This window comes from Peromyscus eremicus, chromosome 8b (assembly GCF_949786415.1).
Source record: "Peromyscus eremicus chromosome 8b, PerEre_H2_v1, whole genome shotgun sequence".
NCBI lineage: Eukaryota > Metazoa > Chordata > Mammalia > Rodentia > Cricetidae > Peromyscus > Peromyscus eremicus.
Window position 1 is genome coordinate 53972003 of NC_081424.1, and position 19891 is coordinate 53991893.

General features: G+C 41.4%; 1 protein-coding gene across 1 annotated transcript in view; it reads left to right on the forward strand.

Moving 5' to 3' along the window:
• The first annotated feature begins 4648 nt into the window (after positions 1–4648).
• The window catches only part of Tulp4 (TUB like protein 4), a 109773-nt gene continuing 94530 nt past the window's right edge, over positions 4649–19891 (forward strand). The window contains exon 1 of the mRNA XM_059272819.1: positions 4649–6331. Coding sequence (XP_059128802.1) covers positions 6080–6331 — 252 coding nt within the window. The 5' untranslated portion in view covers positions 4649–6079. The remainder of the gene's footprint in view (positions 6332–19891) is intronic.

The window sequence follows — 19891 nt, forward strand, 5'->3', positions numbered from 1 at the left end:
CACTAATTAGGGTTTTCTTGTCACTGGAGTTTTGCCACTAAACTTTCCTTGTTTTGGCCCAGCTCTTGCAACATCTCCTTTAGCTCCTGCTGCATTGGCTGTATTGGCTGCATTGCGGGACATAGTTGCATGAAGATTTTTCTCAATTTTGCCTGAAGTATTTGTTGACTATTGTTTGCAGCATTGATCTCTTTGCATAGATGTTTGTTTTGCCTGTTTTCTCCCACTGTGCTTGTGCTGCTTGGCTCAGGGCCTAGACTTCATTGACCTGTGCATTCCCAGTGCTGGCCCAGCCTGGGCTTGTGGTTGCTCAGGAAGCAGTTCCTCCTTGAGCGTGCTATGGTTGATCTTATTTCATTCTTCTCTCTGGACGCTCTTAACTTTTGTTAGACTTCTTAGCTGCATCTTCCACCTTTACCTGATATGGGATGTTAGAGTTCACTACTAGACCCATCTCACTGCTCTAGAGGTGGTGGGGCATGGGAGAATGGAGCCAATAAATGAGGCAGACTGAAGTCTCATGCAATAGTCAACTTTATTCAAAGCCTCTGAGCACTAGGAAAGGTCACAGAATAAAGTTCTCAGGAGTTGAAGCTGTATACAATCACAAGGACAAGCTGCACATGGGAAAAACATGTTTTTACATAGAGGCATATAAAGGATAGTTTAAACATTTAATTGAATAACATCAGCAAGCAATAATGAGTAATCTGAGGTAAACTCACTTCTATTTGCTATACCTGGGAGGAGTGTGAAAATACATTCCTGGAACAATTCTGTGTTTTGAAGAAACTAAGGTCACAAGACTTGTTTTCTGGGAGTATACTCACAAGCACTCAGAATTCTCCTGCAACTCCATTCCTGGACTGTGTTCCAACAGATCTGTTTCTCCATCCTCATCTTCTCCCTTGCTGAGCTCTCTGTTTTTGGTGGCTAACTCAACTTTATGTCAAGTGACTCTGTAGTTAATGTCTCCGATCTGTACTTTTTGGAAGCTGTGATTCAGCAGCTCCTGGATACTGCCTACTGAACAGACCAGATGGACTTACTTCATAAGCCCTCTCAGCCTCTAATCCTATCCTTGTTCATGACAGTTACTGCTTTTACTACCTGGGCATTATTCACAGTAACAGACCTAGCTGAGAGTTTAGTAAGTGCTGAGTACTCTCCAGAGTATTCTCAAGAATTGACTGGGAGTGGACTTAGTGTTAGGACACTTAGCTCACGTGTAGGTTCTTCTTACTGAGCTGTATAGCAGACTTGTTCTCTTCCAAGGAGCTCTCAAAGCAACAGACCTCTGTGGGCACTCGGCCCTTGCCTGACTTGAAATTTAGCATTTGAATCTCTGTCCCCAGAAATTAGACCCTAAATCAGACAGCTAGCTGTTATTTTAGAAAACTACTATGACGTGAGATCATGCTTCTTTATAATAGGCTAACTGCGAGGCATTCGCTGGATGGCTAGACAGATGGGGTGTGTGATTAACTTTTCTAAGTAACTGGGGAGTCACCATCCACACAATTTGTTAGTCAAGAAAATTGCATTGCATATTTCTTACGTATTCTACTTTTGTTTCCTTATACTTACTAACCTGTAAGTTTGTTGTTGGTGTAGATTTTGATCAGACGGTTAGTGTAACAATGATCTTAACTGGTGGAGAAAACCAGTGTAATATGAATACATTTGAAGGAAGCAAGTCTTTTTGTTCTTGGTTGGTTGGTTGGTTGGTTTTTTGAGACAGAGACTCTCTGTGTAGTCTTGGCTGTCCTGGAACTTGTTATGTAGACCCAGCTGACCTCCAACTCACAGAGATCTGCCTGCCTCTGCCTCCCAAGTGCTGTGATCAAAGGTGTGCACCACCACTTCCCAGCTCAACTTAAAATTTCTTAAAAGCTAATTAGTATATAAATTTTAAAATACATCAGTGAAACCCCCCCCACACACACACACCCAAATCTTTTTTTTTTTCCCCTGAAATCTGAGCTCTTCAGAGGCTGAAGCAGAAATAAGTTAAGTTCAAGGCTTTCCTGGCTAGCTAGTGCTGCATAGTAAGATAAGACTTTGTCCCCCCAAAACACACCCTCCCAAATTTTTTGTCTTTTGCTCAGATGCGGTTTTCTTATCATTAGTGGTCATCTGGAAATTAGTCCTTCACTAAGGACATGCATCTTCTGAGTACTAATGTGCCTTCGTCCATTTTGTGTTTGAACTGGAAAACCAAAGCTGAGCAGTTTTTAGAGTGAAAAGCTCTTAGTTTTGGATACTGAGTATCAGAGATTGGGTATTTTTTTTTTAAATCAGGGTTTCTCTGTGTAGCCCAGGCTGTCCTGAAACTTGTTCTGTAGACCAGGCTAGCCTCAAACTCACAGAGATCTGCCTGCCTCTGCCTCCCCAGTGCTGGGATTAAAGGTGTGCACCACCACTACCTAGAGCAGGCCCATCTTGTTGGTCTTTGGTGAGTGCCTTCTAGCTGTGTCAATACAGGGCAAATTGCATCTTGTCACAGACGTGTGTGTGTGTGTGTGTGTGTGTGTGTGTGTGTGTGTGTGTGTGTGTGTGTGAGAGAGAGAGAGAGAGAGAGAGAGAGAGAGATATCGATCACACGACAAGAGAAAGCAAGGGACCACACTCACTCTTCTACAACACCTACTCTGTAAGAACTAACTTACTAATGTGAGATCTAACCCAGTGTGTGAGACCAGCATTACTCCTCAGGGGGAATTCCAGGAACTGGCACCTGGACTCCCTTCTAATGGTCTTACCACCTCTTAAGTATGACACACTGGGAAACCAAGCTTCCAGCACCTTAACCTCTTGGGGACAAATCATATATCCAACCCCTCGAAGTACAAAGAGATATAAAATACAAAATTCCTTCATTTATTTAGTAGTATTACCTTCAGCTGCATGGGAAAGGTCTTTGAGCTTTAGGGAGCTATTGAATCTAGAATACTGGATGCTTATGTTCTTAAAATTCTGATTGTAATTTGAAAGCTCAGCTTTTATTATTGGCAACAAATACTGCCCAAGTGACAGGCTCCCTTTGTTCATGTTCAAGAAAATGTCTACCCAGTAGACAAGCAGTTTGTCATTTATTCTTTTCAGTAGATATGGTGTTTGGGGAAGAACAGTGAGTTCAGTTTGCCACTTAAGCTGTATACGAATACTCCCCATTGGGATTCCCATGTACTCTGACCATCATTAGAGGTGCTTTGATGCTTATTTGATAATCTAGAATGTGAAATATTAAAAAGCCACAAACTTAAAAGGTCAGCATTTTGTTAAATTAATAATTTTTGCTGCTCTAGGTAAAGGTCAGTACTTAATCAAATTGCTGCCAGGTCTGGTGGCATATGCTCGTAATCTTGTTTATTTGGGAAGCTAAAGCAGGGGGATCCAAGGTTCGAGGAACTAGCAAGACTCAGTCTCGAAAATCATTTTTTTTTTTTTTTTTGGTTTTTCGAGACAGGGTGAAAATCATTTTTTTAAATGCTGGTTTAAGTCTATTGTGAAGATACTCTGGCTTTAAAATATTCATAGCCTGCTAGTGCAGTCGGTACTTCTCTGCTGGGTCCTGATAGAACTGACAGTTCGATCACTGTTGCTTTGGCAGATTGATGCAAATGTCAAAAAACACAGGGAAGACAGCCAAAGAGGATCTAGTGCTGTGGTTCTTCACCTGTGGGTCACGACCTCTCTGGGGTTTCCAATGGCCTTTCACAGGGGTCACCTAATGCCATCTGCATATCAGATATTTACAATTCATAACCATAGCAAAATTACAGTTATAAAGTAACAACAAAAATAATTTTATGGTTGGGGGTCATCACAACATGAGGAACTTTATAAAGGGGTTGCAGCATTAGGAACGTTGAGAACCACTGCTCTAGGAGTTTGTAGCTAGTAGAAAAGTTGAAGACTGAGTGAACAGCTGTGCTTTGCTCAGTGATAGCTGGCTGTCAGATATGGGAGCTTTTTAAAGGTCTTTGTTGTTTCGGGTTATTAAGGAATATCCTTTAATAATGATGGAAAAAAACAAAAAACCTACAAATTCATTTCACTAACTTTTCTGGGTCTTTTTGAGTTTTATTTTTGAGAAAATTTGCTTAAACCAAGTCATCAGTAGGAGAAAGAACCACACTGAGGGCCTAGAGTTTTAGAAGGGGCAGTGTGGTGCCGTTGACAGGTGCAGTCTGACAGTATATGGCAGATAACTCCTCCTGCTGTATTCTTCATGTATGTTTTCTTCATATCCATCCACTACTGGATTTTACCAGTCACTACAATCAGTAGTTTCATCCAATAGTTGTAAATGTAAAAACTATTCTTTAATTTCAGCTATAGCACTTATTTGTTAGACCTTTTATTTGCTATTTTGAAAAATATACATCTATCCTGTTTTTCTGTCGTTGTTGTTTTACAGATTTGTAAGAGTCCAAGACCTTCAAGTCACGAATAATCTAATGGTTCCTGAATTACCTGGGAAAACAAACATATCAAGTGCCAGCTGAAGAGTGTGTCTGTATATGTCAAACCTCTCTCCACACACTCACCTTCAGAAGAGGACAGGCTCATTCTACACATATGAAAAGAAATCTAAGCATCAGATGGAACAGCTCCATACTGCTGGGGTCTGGAGTCCGTGTTCGTGGGTAAAGCAGGTTTGCAGAGGCAAACGTCGCAGAGAGTAAGCTCAAGAATACCTCTCCAGCTTGGAGAAGGAGCAGACTTGAACACTCTGGACTGAAACTCAGTGACTTTTACTGTGCTTGTGGCTCAAGTGACGGGACAGATCTGAAAAGGAACAGGTTCCTTTGTGTCTTTAGCTAACTATTGGACAATTTTTTATTTATTGTTTATCTTTTTTCTTTTCTGCATATATAAGGTATTTTAAAATACTAATTGGAACTGTCAGTTACAAAATAAATATCAAGGAAACCCCTTTCTTGGTCTAAAGGTATGTGAACAGGCTTGAATGTGAACAGGAAGGTGCCATTCAGCCAAGTGCGGAGCTGCTCTCAAGAGATGCTACAGCTCGGGGGACTCTGATACACACTTGGGTGAATGGCTTCAAGACTTGCATATGACAGGAAGATTATTTAGTGGACTTAATTCAAAGACTGCTTTTTTTTTTTCATCAAAATAGAATAATACATGATCTTTAGGAGCAGAAAAGCAGAGAAACGAGTTTAAGGAGAAACAAACTCGTGCAGCCTCTCTGTCAGCAAGGACAAAGAAAGCACTTGGTCCAGTCTGAAGCTCTATCCTCTACCTCTGCTGAGGAGAGGGGCTTTGCTCCCGTCCCTATGGCACTGAGGAGTGCTCCAACCAACGGAGGAGTCATTGTAGGGAGCCCCGTGTTCCTAGGGACACAGGGCCAGTCTTGGAGACAGAAAACTTCTGATTGTGAACAGTGGGAAAAAGTGTTTTTCTTCCTAAAATTTGGGCTGCTGTCTGCACACGAGCTCCAGTCTGATTTTGCACGTTAGTGTGCCTTTTCTCTTATGCAAGCTTTTCAGCTACACAGCAGAAATTTGTCTAGTTCAGAAAATGTGCCAGAGAGTGGCTTCAGAAGGAAGATGATCTTGTATTGTCTGCATTTGACCTTTTGAATAGAAAATTCCAGTTAGAGGGATTCTTACTGCCTTAAGTTACTTGAAATCTATGTGTTCGCAACCCTTTATCTCTGGAATCACATTACACAAAACTGGAAGCTCAGGCTGAGAATAACCAAACTGAGTAAAGGCGAAGAGAACTGGTTCTCCATCACTACTTACTAACAGCTCTTTCTCCAAAGGATTGGCATGTTTTTCCCCTGAGAACTTGAAAATGGAAATGGACCCCATGTGTTTTTAGGCATTGCCTTTCTTAGCAGACTGATGATATCTTTTATAGAGGTATTTTTTTCACTATGCATTTGGTGGATCTTTATAAAATACTGACCTAATTAGACTCTAGATCAGTTGTAACTAAAGGAGAAAACCAAACCAACCGAGTTCAGCCACAAAAATAAGCCAATGAAAGAACTTGGTTTGAAATTCTCAGTACTTTTGAAGTGAAATAATTCATTGAAAAAAGTATGTATGCAGCAGTGGAACATGGGCCTGTGCTTTGCAGTGACTCCAACATCCTCTGCCTGTCCTGGAAAGGGCGTGTGCCCAAGAGTGAGAAGGAGAAGCCTGTGTGTAGAAGACGATACTATGAAGAAGGGTGGTTGGCCACAGGCAATGGGCGAGGTGTGGTGGGGGTGACTTTCACCTCTAGCCACTGTCGCAGAGATAGGAGTACGCCACAGAGGATAAACTTCAACCTGCGAGGCCACAACAGTGAGGTGAGCTGGGATTTTGTTTCAGTTTTTCTGTGGTCACTTATAGTGGTCTTTTTCAGCCTCCTTCCTGGCCCCAGGCTTCTTAGTTTCTTTCAGTTTCTTAGACTTGGTGGTAGTGAGACTTGATACTGTGAATTCTGTCTCCTGTATGCCACCAACAAAGATCCTAAGATGGGCTTTGTTCACAGTGTCCTGTCCTTCCACAAGTAAGTCACTGTTTTCTCCTTTCCTGCTTTCCTCCCTTCCTGAGAGTTGCTGCTGCCTTTCTGAAAGGCACAGCTATTTGGGGGATACCCACTATGGGGTTTCTGAATTACGGTGGAAGAATCACGCTAGATGATCCTAACCAGCTTTTTAGGCTCCTGGTTTCCATGACAGAGAAAGGGTGTAATCTATCCTAAGGCTCAGTGTGAAAGCCACAGTGGTGCTGTCTCCACCTCAGTAGCCAATTACTGTTTCTGTGCTGATGGCTTAAAATTAGCCTGTGTTTCTTGTATTTGGAGGTAAAAGAACTCATTAATTTGATAAGACCCATTTTTTCACACTGTATAGACTCTATTATATTGATGTTTGTGTATTCTATATTTATACATAGATTCTTCTGGCCTTCTAAAACCCAAAAGTGGCTTATATGTGAAGTTTATTCTAACTATTTGTTGAGGAATGATTAAGTGCTAACAACTGTATTAAAAGAAGGCCATGATTGATAGTTTTTTGCTAAGTGTTTATTTGTATAACACCATGATAATATGCTTCATTGTTCAGTAGCTTATTTGATTGTTTCATATGAGGAAATCTGTGACGATTTCAGGTATCTTAAAATGTCATTAGATGGTTATGCAAAAGCAAGTATATTTTTGAGATATGTGTCTCAATCCATTCAGACTGCTATAACTAAACACCACAGATTTGGTAGTTTATGAACAGTGAAGACTCCCTTCCCACAGTTCTGGAGGTTGGTCTGAAATCTGGGTTGCCAACTGGCAGGGTTTCGTGAGGATGATGGGTATGCTCCTTTGACTTGCACACTGATGAGTGTTTCTTGTTGGAACAGGTTGAGAGGTCCTCTGGAATCTCCTGAGAATACCAATCCCATTCATGAGGGCTCTGCTCTCATGACTTAATCCCTTTCTAAAGGCCTTCTCTTTGGGTTCTGTTTCAACTTAGGGATTTAGAGAGGAGCACAGCAGTCATACTGTAGCAATATAATTTATAGTCTCACACGTAAACTTCATCCACTTAATTATGGAGTATTTCAGTACCTGTTACACAGACCCGCTGCTGTTCCTTCTCGGACTTTATATTCATCTTAGACCATTTTTGCTGCTGTAATAAAATATCTCATACTAGACAGTTTATAAACAATAGAAATGTATTGTTCCTAGTTATGAAAACTAAAGTCCCAAGCTTTACTCTTTGTTTCATAGGTGTTCTTGTTTTCGTGTCCTCAGGTCTTTTATAGAGGTGCTACTGTGCTTCAGTAAGACACACCCTCACTGAAGGGTAACACTGAAAACTTAGTGTAACATCCAAGAGTCATCTCTGTTGTGTACATTGTTAGACTGTCCTTTGTAACTGGTGTTAGTTTCCCATTGATGTAAGATACACAATTTGCCCATTCTGTTGATGAACTTTTGGATTTCTTCAGTTTGGGGCTGTTATAATCATAACTGCTGTGAACATTCATGCACAGTGTATATCTTTTGGTAGAGCTATGCACTCAGAGAGTGGAATTTCTGAGTCATAGTGTTGGCATGTACTTAAGAGTGGAAATTGCCAAATAGTTTTCCAGGTTATACCATTTTACACTCTACCATCGAAATTTGAAAATTTCACTGTAAAGCCAGGTTGAGAGTCTGCTTCTCAGTGTGAGTTTAATTTACTAAAAACTTTCTTATGAGTTTGAACTTTTTTTACTAAAAGTACAAATTCAGGAGTGTGTGTGTGTGTATATATATATATATATATATATACATACATACATACATATATATGCATATACATAATGTTTTTATTTATTCTTGGAGAATTTTATACTTTGAGGAACTATATTTTATAGATACTTTCAGACTTACCATGGTGAATATAAAAAACACATGTCTTACATATACGTAACCTGAGTACTGTCTTAAAAGATATGTAATAAATCAGCATGAATATGTTTGATAAAGCAGCATATATTTTAGGTCTCACAGTGCTGTAGTTTTGAAATCATCATACAGTGTAGCCTCTGCTCCAGATCTCTCAGTCTGGGTAACACAGTATGCTCAATCAGGTTGTTGGGTTGTAGGACCAAAGGCTTTCGGGCCTAAGGGACCATTCAGCGAACTTGTTTCAGCCTCTGCTCTCTGTGTAATCTTTCTGATTCTGTCCCTGGAGAAGGGCTCCCTGAATTGGCTATCCCCATCTCTATTCTTGGAAGGGTACTACAGATTGTACAAGTTAAGCTGGGTGAGTTTAGAAGTCTGCCTACCACATAGGGGTCTGTACTTCATAGATGGTGACCTGTTTCATTGTTGAAACTATTTTGAGTCATTTTTCCCTCACTGTACATTTTTATTCTTCATTAACTTCTATTTTTTTCACATTAGAATGTGTCCCATTTATGACTGCCTGCAGAGTAGCGTGACCAACTGTGCTAGTTTCACAGTGTGGTACTAGCCATGCTAAATCCAGGGAAGTCCCAAACACACTGAGATAGTTATCCCACTGCCCAGTGACAACCTTGATACTAGAAGCTTCCAGCCTTGTGACTGTTTCCATGGTTCCCAGAAGAGTCACAACAGCATAGATGCTGGACATTTTGTCTAATTTCATGGAATGTGTATGGAAGAGAGCTGGAATTTAATTCAGAGCCCTTTGAGGCCCTTCAGCTTAGTCCCATTTTCTCAAAACTTGTATTACATGCAAATCTGTAGTCCCCTCCCACAGTTTTGAAGTCTAAGGCTTTGAAATGGGAATTTTTGTTAATAGAATGGCAAAACCTGCCCATTCTATGAGTGAGGCTCTTTATTATCATCTCATGATAGGGAAAGAAGCCATAATGGACTGGAATAAAGAGTTAAAGAACTGGCCAGGTGGCAATGGCACACGCCTTTAATCCTAGCACTTGGGAGGCAGAGCTAGACAGATCTCTGTGGGTTTGAGGCCAGCCTGGTCTACAGAGTGAGAGTTCCAGGACAGGCACCAAAACTACACAGAGAAACCCTGTCTCAAAAAAACAAAACAACAACAACAACAACAAGAGTTAAAGGATATTTTGAAAGACTAAGCAGCATTTTCTACTAAGTGTGTCAAACCCGCTGAGCAGACAACTTGAGAAAAGCACTGTCAGTGCAACCACAGGAGCCTGCTCAATGTGCAGAAGAAGGGGAGCACATCAGAGAAAGCATCGCACAGCACGTGACCAAACTTAAGCAGCCGTGAGACCACACTGCAGTAAAGTGGAGTATATACGGCTGGCTGCTAGGAGCACTCGTAATTAAACATATATGTCTGCAGCTGAACTGATGGAATGGTAATAAAGAGCCTTGTCCTTCCCAGTGACCTTACAGTGTTAAACCCATAGGTCTCCTTTCTGCACTTGAGGTACCTAAGGCATCAGTAGAGTTCTCTCTTTCCAGAATACCAGGCTCTCCTACTTTACTTTCCTGGCCTTGACTTTCTACCTTACTTTGTAGCCCTGTCCACCCCATCTTTAAATGTTAGAGAGGGTACAGCTCTTTAAAGATTATCTCTTTGTCTCCTGTCTTCTCCCTGTGGTTCCAGATTACACCGTTCAATTTGATATATGAGATTTAAGATTGGACATTGGTAGTCTCAAGTCATAGTCACCACAGTATAACTCCTTTCCTACTGGCCGCTCCACCATTAAACCAGGACCCTTGGTACTCTACATTTCAGTAGGTAAAGAGTCAGCAGTCAAGCTTCTCTGATCTCCCTGAGGATTTCTGGTCCCAAACCCAGTTGTTATAGCAAGATTTCCCTCTGTATCTGGCTTCCAAATCATATCATAAACACTATTTTCCCATCTTTTCACCACCACACCTAGTACAAGCCTCTTTACAGCTCTTTTCCCTAAATGCTATCACTTAGCTTTTCTGGAGATTGTACTTAACGATATATACTTAGTTTCCCCAAGAGTTATTAAAATATTATAAAAATCATTCTAAAGTACTTTCCCCCTTCTTTTAAAGCCACTGCATGGCATACATCACAATTCTAGACAAAACAGGAATGTCTGGATTATGAGAGGATCTTTTAAATTTAGTTTTATGGCTCTGTCATGCTGTGGGGTGAAGACTCAGAGCCAGACTCCAGGTCTACACCTTAGAGCACAGGGTTGACTAGCTTTCTTTCTTTTTTTTTTTTTTTTTTTTTTTTTTTGGTTTTTCGAGACAGGGTTTCTCTGTGTAGCTTTGCGCCTTTCCTGGAACTCACTTGGTAGCCCAGGCTGGCCTCGAACTCACAGAGATCCGCCTGGCTCTGCCTCCTGAGTGCTGGGATTAAAGGCATGCGCCACCACCGCCCGGCTGACTAGCTTTCTTAAATTCGTAAGAGCTGAAAATACTTGAAAAAATGGTTAACATACAAACTAATGGGTTTTATTATGGCATTGAAAACTTTCAATTTAGAAGCATTTTGCAGAATTTAACATTTAGTAATATATACACTAATTTTGTATTAAAGCCAGCAATGCCCACAAAGCTTTTATTTCTTGCAGAGTCTCCTAGATCATCTATTTGTAGTTAGCAGTAGGTAGTACAATGGTAGTTATTTGTGGTTCTTTCCACTTGCTGTTCTCTTTTGATTCAGAGAGCAAAAGCACTTATTGTGCAACTGACGAACTGTGCATCCCTGGAACCCACAATGTCAGGAGGGCACTGACTCCCAAAAGTTGTCTTCTGACCTCTGCACACACTGTGACACATGCTCCTCCATGCACGTGTGTGCTAATATATTCTAAAACATTGCCACAGTTAACTTCACTGCCCCCTTTTATAAGGCCATGCCTGAAGAAGTGTGTTGTAGCTGTTGTACTGAGCTAATCTCTACTGAGTACTGTAGAAGGTTGGAGGATGATGTGCTGTGGCCCCATGTCATCAGAGAAGCTCTCTGGGCACGTCAGAGAGTGAGCTATCCCTGAGGAGCTTACTTTGATTGCTTTGCCATTTAAAGGACCACGCTGAGGTGGACCCTGCTGGGCTTCGGCTGTACAGTGATGAAATAAGAACTCTTCCGGCCTAGATAACTTGGGCATCACAATGGCTACCATTCAGGTGGCTGTAGTGTTGCTGTTGTTGAAAACACTTGTCACATAAGGCTCCATAATTCTTCATGTGCTCTTTGTTCATTATTTTTAGCCCTGAACAACTCTCTACAACTTGGTATTAACCTTGCTATACTGTCGAAAGATTTGCAGCTCAGAGAGGAGATCTTCCTCTGGGCTGCAGGGCTCGATGACAGCAGACTTAGGATTTGAGTTTACTTCTGTATTCCTCCCATATGACACTGTTTCCAGAAGGTGACATGAAGAGGCACTCTGGTGAGCAGAGAGACAGTGAGTGGTTGTGAATGGCTGTAACAAGTACCTTGGATACTCAACAGTTCAGTGTGGAGATTAGGAGAAGGCAAGGCTGGGTGGTCAAGTGGGGCCAGACATAGTGATGACAAAAAGCGGTAGTAGCAGTTGTTTGTGGGAGGGAAGAAGGCAGCACTTTTGTATACCGCAAACACCACTGAAAGATCATTTTCCGAGAAAAAAATGTTAAGAAATCAAATGTGAATTCAGAAATTAGTGTTCTGTTCAGTGCTTTTATTTCCACTCCGATTCCATCCAGTATGTGGTTCACTTGGTCTAACTCTGTCCCTAGAGCGCCCCCCCCCCCCCCCCCGAATCATTTTGTGCTACTGCATCTCCATTAGAGTCGCTCAGTGGCTTGCTTCCCATCTGATTCCAGAATCCCTTTTGTGATTATCATCTGGGGTATTCCCTTTGTTTCTTACTCCTTTTGAATCCTAGTGCCTTTTACTTCCAGTATTTTTGTAAGAGCCTGAAAATAGTAAATTTTAAGATTTGGTATTACTAAACTGTTTTAATTCTGTGTGTGTGTGTGTGTGTGTGTGTGCGTGTGTGTGTGCGTGTGTGTGTGTGTGTGTGCGCGCGCCAGTGTGTGCCACTGGAGCGCACCCCAGGTGTCATTCCTAGGGAGCTGTCTTCCTTGATTTGTGAGACAGGGTCTCACACACTAGGTTAGGCTGGCTGGCCGGCAAACCCCAGGGGTCCTATTCTTGCACTTCCCAGTGCAGGGGTTATATCACATCTACTCTTCCTGCCTGCCTTCTTTCCTCCCTCCCTCCTCCTCTCTCTCTTCTCTCTTATCTTCTTTCCCCTTCCCTCTTCCTTTCCTTTCTCTCCTCTCCTCTCCTCCCTTACCCCCTTCCCTCCCCTTCTCTCTTTTCTCCTCTCTCTTCCTGTACTGACTGGTTTTGTATCAACTTGACACAAGCTACAGTCATCAGAGAGGAAGGAGCCTCAGTTGAAGAAATGCCTCCTTGAGATCCAGCTGTAAGGCTTTTTCTCAGTTAGTCATCAGTAGGGGAGGGCCCAGCCCCCAGCCCATGGTACGTGGTGCTATCCCTGGTCTGGTGGTCCTGGATTCCATATGAAAACAGGCTGAGCAAGCCAGGGGAAGCAAGCCAGTTAAGCATCACCCTCCATGGCTTCTGCATCAGTTCTGCTTTCAGGATCCTGCCCTGCTAGAGTTCTTGTCTCTATTTCCTTCAGTAATGAATAACAATATGTAAGTGCAAGCCAAATAAAGCCTTTTCTCCCCAACTTGGTTTTTGGTCGTGGTGTTTCATCTCAGCCATAGAGCCCTAAGACACTCTCTCCCTCTCTCTCCCCCACTCCCTCTCTTCTGAAAATGTGTTCTTTGTTCTTAGATGCACTGTTATCCTATGGTAGGGGAATAGGGACTGGAAATGTTGGCATCAAGGGTAACATAGTGAAAGAAGCCGGTTTGAAGAGGACTTGAAATCTTTCCCTACCCGTTGCTAATGCAACAAACACCATAATGTGAGACAAAAGCCGACTGCTGTATACAGAGGTGGGAGAGGAAGATGCTGTGTAAATGACCTGTAAAGGGTATTGAGCCTTATATCCTAGTAGATGTCTTTTCCTAGATCTCTAGCTCACTCCCATTCTTTATTTATAAACTTTTTATTCCTATCCATGTGAGGGGAGAAGCACAGAGGATTATAACAGCTGATGAGGAGTTGTAGGGTAGGGGACATCCCTCCAAGAGAGACTAGGCTGCTGTCACTAGTTCTACCATCAGTTTGGGGTTCCTAGGATATGGGGAACCTATAGTATGTTGCTTTCTTATCTGCAGGGCACTCCTGAGTATGTATTATAGGAAGCTTGTGCAGCTGCTTCTTAAGACAACAGAACCTGACCTGTGGCCTCCAGTGTACATGGAATTATTAGTAGACATTTCAACAAGCCCTTTAGGTCTAATTGCAGAAATGGATCCTTAGAACACTTGGCGATGGACATCGTATTTTAGGAGGTGGTTATTGTTTTGTTTTATCTTGTTTTTTTGTCTGAAAGTCAAAGCTGCCCTGGGATGTGGCGTGGGATGGGGTAGGAAGGGATTCTAGTTGGGTCTGCCGACACACTTGACTCCGAGCTTCCCAAACAAACAGGCCTGTATATGTTTTGCCTAAGATTGCACTGCTGGGTGCTTTTATTGTACCTTCTGGCAGCCTACATTTGGTTTCTCTTCCTCATTGTTGCTGTTTTAGGGAATGCTCAGTGACATATGTTGTTTTTCCACTTGGCCTAGTTAGATTTGATCTTGTAAAATACAGAAGAAACTGTCTCTGTCTTAGAGACCTTCCTTTATCCTCGAATATCTCCTGTTCAAGGCAATAGCATCCTTTTTCCTCCCTGTGTAACCCACCACCTAACAATGTGTAAACTGTTCAGTTCTTTCTCTTTCTTTGCTTACGTTTTTAGACCCTCAGGAATGAGTGTTAAATAGAAAATTACATTGGAAGCACTAATTGCTAAAGTCTTTAGGCTTCCTGGTAGCAGAAATAAATGTTTAATGACTTTATAAGATGCTGTGAGTTAATATTTAGGACTTTGGGAAATGATTTTATTGGTACAGAAAACAAAAGTGATCGATTGTGATCAATTGGGAATGACTTCACGTGAGTACGAGTACTTGTTTAGTTTTCCTTTTAGTTAAAATACCGAATTACCTATTTTCAAGATTGAAATCACCTACTGAAGTTAGAATCTTCAATATAAATCAACATTTTTCTCTTTACCAAAGGAATTGTTTAAGGAAACAAGAGTTCTTACATTTTCTCATTTATTTGTTTTATTTTACTTTTTTTTTTTTTTTTTTTTTTTTTTTTGAGTCAGGATCTCTACATAGCCCTTGCTACCCTGGAACTCATTATGTAGACCAAGCTGGCCTGGAACTCCCAGAGCTCCATCTGCCTCTGCCTTCCAAGTTTTGGGATTAAAGACTGGTGACACTTTTAAAATTCAAAAAGAAAGCGATATCATATTCTAGATCACCATTGTGCAGTAAGAATATAGTATTAACCACATAACCAATATTGGAAGTTTTGAGTAGGAGCTGTTTTTAAAAGAGATGAGTAAATTAATTTTAATAAGACATAACCTAATATACTCAAACTATTATTTCTACATGTAATTAGTATACAATTTTTGAGTGTCACTTGCAGTCTTCTAAAAATTCAGCATATCTACATTTGGGTTAGCCCCCTTGCAACTGCTCATTGCAATAGTAGTGATTGTACTGTACTGTGTAGTGTCAGACACACTTCCTATGGAAACCATAAAGGCAAGTCTTAGAACCTTGGGTAAAAGGCAGTAAATGTTTTCCTAAATTAAGCATATGTGGAAGCTGGAATGAAATACAAGGAGAGTCACTCTTACTGAAGTGCTCTTATTGTTAACATGTTGCTTTAGTGTGTGATTTGCACTCCTGAGAACCCTCCTCTTCCTTTGGGAGGGATGTATGTGCCATGATTTTCACACTTGAATCTTTGTCCTTCTTCATGACTCAGGTGTCCTTTTGCTGTATTTTATCTTCTCACCTGTACTGTCACCCTCTCCTGTCCTCTGAGTCCTAGGTTATACCCACACTTACCCTGTCCCTGGTTGTTATTTTCATGAGAATTGTGAATACAGTCTTTTCTTTAACCTCTTTAGTTTCTTGTTCTATATAGGTAGTCCTCGAGGCTGGTCCACTAGCAGATGAGTGGGTAAGAAGAGTGTGGTCCATATACAAAATGGAAAATGATTCAGCTGTAAAGAAAAATGGATGGGCCTAGAAAGTACATTAACAGAAGTGACTCAGACTCAAAGAAAAAGACTCATGTTTCCCCATGTCAGACGTTAGCCTGTAATGGGCGTCTCTTTTTAAGAACAAAGTTGAGATTTTTTTGTTTTTTGTTTTGCTTTTTTTTCAAATATCCAGGGCCCTTTTTTTTTCTTCCTTATGAATTATGGGTCTTGGTGTGTTGCTCAGGTTGACCTCAGACTCTGAAGCCTTCAAGCTTCCAAGTAATCAATGTTATAGTGTGCTTCGTCTCCTCATTCATTTATATTTAGGAATTTTGGTCCCTTTATCTTTTTCATATTTTATTTTAATTAATTCATTAACTTTTGGTGCCAGGGATTGAACTAGAGCCTTGTGCATGCTAACTGTGCACTTACCACTGTATCTCAAACCTTCAAACTTTTGTAAGTTCTTTGTAGCTAGGTATGGTGGTAATACACTTGTAAAATGAGCACTCAGGAGGAAGAGGCAGAAATATGAGTTTGAGGCCAGCCTGGGCTACATAAGACCATGCTTAAAAAAAATTAGTCTTTGTATATTGGGGACATTAGTCCTTTATCTTTGGCATATATAACAAATATTTCTCTAATATTTTATATAATTTTTGACTTTGCTTTTTGGATTATCTGCTGTGAAAAAGGCTTATTAATTTTTTTTAACATAGTCAAATATGGTAGTCTTAATTGCTAGATTTCGAATCAGAGTTAGAAATTTTAATTTTAGTTTTAGTCTTTGGCCATACTACCCTGGATGCATCTGATCTATTCTGTTTTTGAAAGCTAAGCAGGATTGGGCCTGATTAGTATGTGGGTGGGATAAAGCCTTTTTTTAAATGCAGGTTATAGAGAATCCATGCATATTTACTTCTAGCTTATAAGTAGACTCAAGAGTACTGCTAGTAAGAAAAATCAACATACACTTTGTAATCATTGGAGAGTCTTCTATCTGTGGCTTCCGTACAGCAAGGCAAGCACTATTACCCACACTCAGACATGCCAAGCAATCTGTCTTAACACTCCTCTATACATAGCTAAACTAAAGAACAGAGATTACCACTAAGGTAGTCAGAATATTAATCAGTGAGAGAATTGTGAATATACATATTTTTTAAAATCTCATTAGTTTCTCAGTCTATTTATAGGTAGCTCCTAAGGCTGGTCACTCCTTTTAGAGAATCCTGACAATTAATTTGGTCACTTTGTTTAAGATGGAGTCATCTTGAGTCCACTGTTTGGAGCAGAGTCTAATCTGAGGCTCCTCAGTGTCATAGAGCTCCATTTTACTGCAGAGCTATTTTTTAAAATGAGAAATTGTATATTATAAACCTTGCCCATTCTCCCTGACTCAAACTATGGAGACAGTGCAGGAATGAGAAATGGACTCTCAAATACCTTTTTGCTGTTAAAGGTTGTATAAAGACACCTCCCCTACCCCTGTTGATGAGTTAACCTTTAACTAGAGGTAGGGAGGGAGAGAGTTACCCTGTGCAATTGAATTTGAAACTATTGAGTCACTCATTTCCTCTTTCTAAAGACTGCACAATATGCTAGGCATGGTAGCTCACACCTTTGTTCCCAGTATTTGGGAGGTAGAGGGAAGAGGATCTCTTAGTTCGAAGCCAGCCTGATCTATGTAGACAGCTCCAAGATAGCCAGGGCTACATAGAGAGACCTGTCTGGTTGTTCTGTTTGGTTGTTTTTAAAGATGCACAGTGTGAAAGAAAGAAGAGTCAAGGGAGCTAATGCTGAGCCCTCGGTAATCCCCATTGACGGTCAGGGAACCAATAGGAAGACACTTGGCTTTTGGTGCAGTTCTCAGAGGCACTGGGGTGGTGACTTTCAGTCACCTACTTTCTGAGTTGTCATTTGCTTAATCTGTCCCCCGAGTCAAGATTTTGTTTGTCCAGAAATGAGGACTTTTTCCTAAAAACATGCTTTCTTGAATGAATACAGGAAAGGATACACTGCTGTTGTGAAGAGCAGGGCTAAGCAGAGGCCTGCCAGTTAGTTACTCACTGTTGGAGGTGTGTCTTCCACCAAGCATTTTGAGATGTAAAAATGTTGGCTTCTGTGGGAAGAACATTTTGAGAAGATTGCCTTTCCCAGGTGTCAGCACTGCTTGTGATGTACCTCTGAGATCTTACATAAAGATGCCCAGGGTAAGCCAGCAGGTCCACAGATGCCAGCAGCTCCATTAGATTAACAGAGAGTGCTGTACCATCTGCCCCCGTGTTCATCAGCTGGCAGAGCTACACCAAAGGTGTGATCCTGTGCCCAGAAGAGTCTCCAAGAACTTAGGTGCCTGCCTCATGGTTTGTTGGTCAGAGCCAAGTAACGTAGCTTTCACTTGTACTGACTCTCCATGACGCTCTGACCTCTTACCTGTGCTGCTTTAGGACCTCAGGAACACGCTGTATTCAGAAGGCATGGCTTATGCTCCCTCAGGGTTGGATTCTCAGCCACTCAGGAAGGCTTGGCGTTCTACTAAACCTGACCATCTTCCACTTGGGTGAAGTGAATGAGTCCTGATATTACTTTGACTGCTTTGTGGATTAAATTGGAGAATTTCCAGGAGACTGATCAAGTACCACACAAATGTTGTTTTTAATGTTTTAGTCTGGAATTTCCCCAGGAGAAGTGCCTGACTTGTAGCCTTTCAACCCTTCTCTGCCATTCAAAGTTCTCCTTCTTAGACTCTGCTCTGTAAACTCTGTGGAGGTACGTACCTCAGGGATGAGGAAGACTTACAGCATTTGGAACTAAACACATTAGATGTTCTTTTAAAAACTGATGCAAGTATTAGGGAGCTATTCATAGAGGCAAATAATCATCTATGTGTGGATTTAAGTGTGCTTTGAAAATGTTGTGCTCCAAATCCCTTTAAAGGGATTCCTCACACTACTGAAGAGTCCTCTTTTTTTTTTTTTTAAACCAGTTTTCATTCTTTTACTTAGAGATATTCCAGGACCACTCTACTGTTATTTTTTTAAAATATGCAATATGTATTTCAGGCTGTTCTCAAACTATTAGGTAGCCAAGTATGGCTTTGAACTTCTTTCTTGCCTCCACCTTCCAGGTGACATCAGAAGGTAGCCTTCACAGGAAGCCTTCCCTGATTTGTTCTTTCCCTTATGTGGGTTTCTGTGCCAGCCACCACCCTTCCCCCTTGACCTAGAAGGAAATGAGTCTTGTTCACAATTGTGTGTATTGATGGAACTTGAAGGGAGAATCTCCATCACTTTTTTCTTTTTTAAAGAATCTTTCTGTGACAGTTATTTTTGCATCCTTTTCTGGTTATATTCTCCAAAGGAACTAACATGATTTCAAACTTGGTAGTTAAACATATTAAAATTACACATTTTTCTTCCCTTCTTAAGCTGAGTAGGCCTTGGAACACAAAAAAGTTTACGTTTTATTCTAATTATTTCATGTACCTTTCTGTGGATTAGCGTTAGGCTTACTGTTCAGCTTTTGGCCTTTGGATCATTAAAGCAGACCTTTGGGGTCTGGCCTTGGGGGACTAGATTGTTGTGACTAGCTGGGCTAATGATCAGAATTGATTCTTTGATTTTGAAAAAGTGAACTGAAACTCTCTGCACCACCGCCAGCCCTCTCTGCCCCCCATCTCCAGATTCCCGTGGCAGGAGATCACCCCAGACAGCGTCATTCCAGACAGCATCCCAGCACACAGCCCTGTGGACCAGGGAGAAGCCACTGTGTGCAGCTTCCCCAGCTTTGCTAGATAGGCATTCCTGTGCCTGCTGTCCATATAGATGGGCGTCAGGGTGCAGAGCCTTGAGACAGCATTCCAGGACTGACCGACCCTGAACTCACAGTCTCTTCTGGGAAAAGCAGTGTCTGGCTTAAGGTGTGTGTTGTGGGACACTCTTCTTAACAAAGACCTCTTCACCACAGATAGGGAACTGACAGCAGACCAAAGTCAGGGTACCACCCAAGTCCAACTTGAAGAACCAGTGTTTTTTAACTGGGGTTGCTTACAAGACAAGAAATGACTCGCAGACAAGCTGCATCACCAAAGTCCACTCCAGCATGTTGTTAGCTCGGCTGAAGCTGACACCCAGAGTACACTGCACAACCTGCCGGCAGCTCCACAGGTGGCAGAGTGGGTTGGTTTGTTTTGGCAGCTCTGCTGATTTCTGGCTTTTCTGGGCAGTTGAGCT